Source organism: Myotis daubentonii, chromosome 2 (assembly GCF_963259705.1).
Source record: "Myotis daubentonii chromosome 2, mMyoDau2.1, whole genome shotgun sequence".
In the NCBI taxonomy this organism is placed as follows: Eukaryota; Metazoa; Chordata; class Mammalia; order Chiroptera; family Vespertilionidae; genus Myotis; species Myotis daubentonii.
In genome coordinates this window covers 133,697,048-133,703,047 of record NC_081841.1, presented here as the reverse complement: position 1 = coordinate 133,703,047, position 6,000 = coordinate 133,697,048, and the positions used below count along the sequence as shown (strand labels likewise).

Below are 6,000 nucleotides of genomic sequence, written 5' to 3'. Positions count from 1 at the left end.
AGAGTCCAGCTCCTACTATGTGTCCCAGCAATGTTTGTGTTTGTTTGGCCCACTCTGCTTAGCGGACCGGCGGGCGGGAGGGCTGCGGTGGAGGCCCGGGGCGCCGCCCAGAAGGAGAGGGGCGTGCCCGCTGGGGGTGCAAACGCCTGATACTCCCCGCGGGGCCGGAGCCGCACCCCATGATCCACCCACAGACGAAGATGGGCCCAATCTCGCCCGCCAGACTGTGCAATGCCCCGTTCCCGGCACCCATGCCCGGAAGGGAGCGTTTCGGGCAGAGACAGGTTCGGGCGGCGGCTGCAGCCTCAGGAAAGACGCCTGGGCGCCGGCCCGGGCTCCCTGCCCAGCGCGCCCGACCTCGCGCCCCCGCCCCGCGCGCCACCCGGCGCCCGGGTTCCCTCCAGACGCCGGCGGGCCCGGAGCCTCGCGGACGTGACGCCGCGGGCGGAAGTGACGTTTTCCCGCGGTTGGACGCGGCGCTCGGTTGCCGGGCGGGGGAGGGCTTGTCGGTTTTCCTCAGGGGACATTCATATTATTTTTGTAACGGGAGTCGGGAGAGGACGGGGCGTGCCCGGCGTGCGCGCGTCCTCCCGCCCCGGCCCCCCTCACCGCTCGCGGGCTCTTGCCCTGGCAGGGACGTCATGCCGCCCAAAACCCCCCGGAGAGCCGCCGCTGCAGCCGCCGCCCCCCCGCCGCCGCCGCCCCCTCCTGAGGGGGACCCCGAACAGGACAGCGGCCCCGAGGACCTGCCTCTGGCCAGGTGAGCGAGCAAAACCGCTGCGACGGCCGGCGCGCGGGAAGGGCGCCCGGAGGATGCGTCGGGGCTGGCGCCGCGGTGCCTGGCGGGGGCGCGTCTCCGCCGGGGGCCGGTCCGCGGGAGGGGGGTCCCTCCGTGCCCCCCGCGGCGGCGGCGCGCCGGGGGGAGGGTGACAGGGGTCTGGGCGCGCGAGCGAGGGCAGAGCCGCCGGAAGGGTCTGGCTCCCGCTTGACAGGTGTCCGGCGGGTGGGGCTCCAGTCCCTGAGCGAAGTGACAGGTGCCGCCTTCCCTCCGCGGGACTGGCGGCTCGCAGGCGGCGGGTAATTTCGAGGCCCCGTCAAACGGGGGGAAAATCCTCCAAAAACAACACAAAAGGACTAGTGCCTGGCGGGGAGTGTTCTCCCGTGGAGACTCGCAGCGCGCCGGTGGCCGGGTGACTTTCTGTTTGGGTCTCCCGGGGATGCAACAGTTGGAAGAGTTCTCCTCCGGGCGTGCGGCCGCCGGAGCCTCCCCTGGGAGAGGCCGGCCGGGCCGCGGGCGCCGCTGCGGAGCCGCCATTGGGGAGCGTTCGGGGTTCTGGGGCCGGTTGTCCCCCGGGCACTTGGCCGGGGTGCCGTGTGGGGTTCCCTTAGGCCAGTGCTTCGAGTTCTTGGGGCTGCAGAGCCGTAGCAGTGACTGGGGGGGCAGAAAGCTCTTTAGAGGACCCGGTGTGTGGACACAGGTTTAGCCTACGTGCCTAATAGTCCCTAAACTGCCTCTTCCTTTCTTGTTCCATGTCAGTTGGCTTCAGCACGTCTCATTATTTTTGTCCCTTTTTGGCTATGAACCATCCGGGGGCCCTGTTGCCCCCCCTCCCCCCGCTTTGTGTGGGCACAAAATTGGTGTCCTTGTGCTCCCATGAATGGACTTTACATTGAAGAAAATCACGATACCATGACGTAATAACGCAGCGGACCATGGCAGGGAGATGTTTGTTCTTTTTGGCAACATCTTATTTTTCTCGATTGCGATACTCTGTGGTTAAGAAGCTACGATGGGAAGAGTATGGTTGTCTTTATTCTCGTCAGCACCGGTCCTCCTGAAGACCACGTAGCCATTGCAGGGGAATGAGACTCCTTTCTGCCCCTCTCCACTCCCTCCCTCTTTCTGCTCCATTGCCAAGTCCTGTTTCTTTCACCTCCCCAGACACTAATAGAATTCAGGCCAAATTGTAAAAGACTGGAATGGGTTTTTGGAAATGGCTTGTGAAAGACCATTAAAAATTCATATATTTAAATAGACTGCCTTGTGGGTCAATTAAAAGTCATACTCACCAGTTAAAGAAAAAAGCCTGAGGATGTTCTGGGAGAAGACATTAATTTCTGCTTAAATTCTGTTGTATCGAATACTTGAAAGTTTCCCTTTGGAAAGAGCAGCAAAGACTCAGTGAAGTGTCCCATGTTACCCAGAGCTTTGGAAGCATTCTGGATTGTTGTATGGTAACCAGAAATATTGAAGTTCTGGTCTTCATCTGAACTTTGTTTGTGTTTTTTTTTTTTTTTTTTTAACACTTTTTTTTCCCCCTAACACTTTTTATATACCTTAAATGATGGAATTATTAAATTACCCTGTAAGTCAAAACCATGCAAAAATAGTTTGCTCTTTGTTATCCACATCCACAAAAGGTTTCTTTAGCATGGGCAGCCAAACTCTGTAGACTAACTGCTTAGCAAGGATAGAACCACTGCCTGGCAAACTGAGGCCAAGAAACTTACTGAGGTCCCAGTCCAACTGGACTTCCGGTCACAGAGTCCATTTCTACCTTGAGAGTTGAGATCTTATTTCTGTTGCATTATCTCTGGCCTAAATGGTGTAATTGGAAGGGAAACTCTCACTAGTACCAGCATGCTATCTTTATTGTTGAGATAACCGAAAGTGAATTATGTATTGAGAGAGGGTTGACAGTCTGGAATAGTGGTCAAGGACATGAATTATGAATATGAAGTTAGATTGTTGAGTTTATGTCCACGTTCCCACTTACTGGCTGTCATCCCAGGTGAGTGCTTCAACTTCTCTGATTGGATATTTATCTGTAAAATAAGGGTAATAAGAATACTTACCTAATAGGGCTAATTTCGGGATTTAGGGAAACCATGCATCTAAGCTACTTTATACTGGGGTCATAGTAAATACTCAAAAATTATTAGCTATTTCTCCTATTATTGTTATATGGACATTATTTATACAGTACTAGAGGCCCAGTGCACAAATTCGTGCACAGGTGGGGTCTGCTGGCCCTGCCCCAATTGGGAGGATGGGTGCTGGGCCTGTTGGGAGATGGCGGGAGGCTGGCCTGCCGGCCCACCCTGATTGGGGACAATCAGAGCCGGGTTGGCTGGGGGAAGGGCGATTGGCCAGTGGGCCCTGCCCCCAAATGTGGTAGGGGGTGCTGATCAGGGGCCAGCAGCCTGGGGGAGGGGCCATGGGTGGTTGGCTGGACAGTCCTGCCCCTGATGGGGTCAGGGGCCGATCTGGGGTGGGGCTGGGGGGGGGAGGGGCTGCAGGCCAATCAGGGTGGTGGAGGCCCATTGGGGGTGTGGCCATCCAGGAAGAGGGGCTGCAGGCAGTTGGCCAGTTAGCCCCGCCCCCTATTGGCCTGGGGGGTGTGATCAGGGGCAGGCGGGGAGGAGGGGCTGCAGACCTATAATGGTGTGGGAGGGCTGATTGGGGGCAGGTTCCCCCAGGGGGACAAAGGGAGGGGACGTTTGGCCAGCGGCCCACTCTTGATCAGGGTGGGAGAGTCCAATCAGGTGCAGGCCAGCAGGAGGGAGGGGCCATGAGGTTGGCTACGGGCCCTACCCCCTGATTGGTAGTTTGCTGGCTACAGTGGGTGTCATAGCGACCGGTCATTATGGTTGTTATGGTCGTTATGGTCACTGGCTTTTTATATATATAGATTATACATACGGTTAATATTCAAAAATTATTAGCTACTCATAATATTATTATTAGATGTCAAGTAGGCATTAAATGAATAAAAAGGAATTATCGAAAAAGAATAATTTATGTCAAGTTAATCATTGTGTAAGAAATGTCATCAGGTAGATTATGTATGAAACATTGATAATTATAGACTCTATTTTAACTAAGTCACTGGTAGTGAATTGATTCTGTAATAATGGGTTTTTCTCCTCTTGCTGTTATAGTTATTCCAGTTTCCCCAAACAGCTTTAGCTATTTATTACTTACTTTCCTTCACAAACTATTTTGCTACTCTGAAGTGTGATTCACCAGGCCAGCAAACATTTTTCACTGTGTAGTATCCTTATTTTGGAAAAACTGAAAAAGATAACCATATACTTAAATTCTAAGTATAAATTTTTCAAAGATAAATTTATTCTGTAAAGATAAATAAGATCCTAAAGTATTTAGTGATGCTAGCTTTTCAGAATAGTGCTATTATTCGCAAACCATCGAAACAAATGTTGACTTAGTTTAAGTTATGATTTTGCGCCTATTAAATGTATATCTTTATTTGGTAGGCTTGAGTTTGAAGAAACTGAAGAACCTGATTTTACTGCATTATGTCAGAAATTAAAGATACCAGATCATGTCAGAGAAAGAGCTTGGTTAACTTGGGAGAAAGTTTCCTCTGCAGATGGAGTATTGGTAAGAATTTGCCTAAATTTTTTAAATACATTTTTATCACCTTAAAAATAAATTTTTGGATCACTGTAGAAAATTTAGAAAATAGAAAAATTCAAAGAAAAGAAAAGCTAGTAATAATTCTATTACCCAGAGGCAATTTACCTCTGATAACATAAAAAAATCACCACATAACTTCCCCACCAAAGTATTTTAAAGCCAATCTTAGATATATTTTATTTATAAAAACTTCACTATAATATAAAGACTTTTTAAAAACAAAGTCATACCTTATAAAATAATTTTTAATATATTCTATTATGCAGGGAGTGTTCAAATTTCCTGTAAGTCTTAGAATTAATTTTATTAGAATTAAGAATCTTTGATAATATTTTGATGTTTCTTCTATTTTTTTTTTGCATATAATATTTGAAATAATTACTAGTGCTTTATATGTACTGGGGAAATATTGTAAGCACTTTGTAAATTACTGATTTAGCAGTCCATTGGGATGTGAAATATAAAATCCTTATTTTACATGTATTATGTAAAATCTTCATTTTATAGATGAAGACACTGAAGTAGAGTAAGGTCAAGTAATTTGACCAAGGTCCCTGGCTGGTAAGATCTAAAATACAGATATGGGATCCCACCTATAGTTATATATAATTACATATACTTTTATATCTTGCTTTAAATGTTTTTCTTAATAAAATGAGCATTTACTTGTAATTAAATATTTTAAAAAATATGATAATGTAGTTTCCAATGGAAGTATAATATTTTATTCATTAGATGCATTTTAATTTTTTAATTCTTACTATTATTAGACACTTATTTTTTCCCTAACTATTTTGCTATCTACACTAATAAAAGAGAAAAATGGTAATTGGCGTACGACGATACCCTTTTCATTGGCTAATCAGGGCTATATGCAAATTAACTGCCAACTATGATTGGCAGTTAACTGCCAACTAAGATTGGCAGTTAACTGCCAACAAGATGGCGGTTAATTTGCATATGTAGGCACAATGCAGGGAGGCGAAAGGGAAAGCAGGAAGAAGCCCCCTGCCACTGACAGTGATCGGAAACCCAGGGGGAAGCTAAGAGCTGGGGGGCAGGGCAAAGGCGGCCCTGGGGCCACCTTTGCCCTGCCCCCCAGCCATGATCAGAGAATCAGGTGCCTTTGCCGCCCTGGCCAGTGATAGCAGGAAGTAGGGGTGGAGCCAGTGATGGGAGCTGGGCACAGTTGAAGCTGGCAGTCCCGGGAGCTAGGGGTCCCTTGCCTGGGCCTAAAGCGGAGCCCACGATCGCGGGGCCGCTGCAGCTGCAGGTCCCCGCTGCTCGGGCCGGACGCCTCAGCCAGAGGCGTTAGGCCTGGGCAGGGGCGGAGCCTGCAACCGCGGGGAGCTGGGGGTCCCCTGCCCAGGCCTGACACCTCTGCCGGAGGCCTCAGGCCTGGTCAAGGGGCCGATCCGGTGATTGGTGATTGGAGGGTGATGAGGGTCAACTCCTCTGGCCGAGGCATCAGGCCTGGGCGGGGGGCTGAGCCGGGGATTGGGGGGATATGATGGTCCCCTTGCCCAGGCCTGAAGCCTGGCTCAGAGGCGTCAGGCTTG

The 6,000-nt window shown here is 50.0% G+C and overlaps 1 protein-coding gene across 7 annotated transcripts in view; it reads left to right on the top strand.

Annotated features, from left to right (window-relative positions):
- Positions 1-406: 406 nt before the first annotated feature.
- The window catches only part of RB1 (RB transcriptional corepressor 1), a 212,614-nt gene continuing 207,020 nt past the window's right edge, over positions 407-6,000 (top strand). For 3 of the 7 annotated variants that reach the window (XM_059684618.1, XM_059684621.1, XM_059684617.1), the window contains exons 1-2: positions 410-760; positions 4,279-4,405. In XM_059684618.1, the coding sequence (XP_059540601.1) occupies positions 642-760; positions 4,279-4,405 (246 nt within the window). In that variant the 5' untranslated portion in view covers positions 410-641. Of the gene's footprint in view, positions 761-2,516; positions 2,793-4,278; positions 4,406-6,000 lie in introns of those variants that run through there. The other 4 variants (XM_059684628.1, XM_059684629.1, XM_059684620.1 and 1 more) reach the window with 4 other exon arrangements.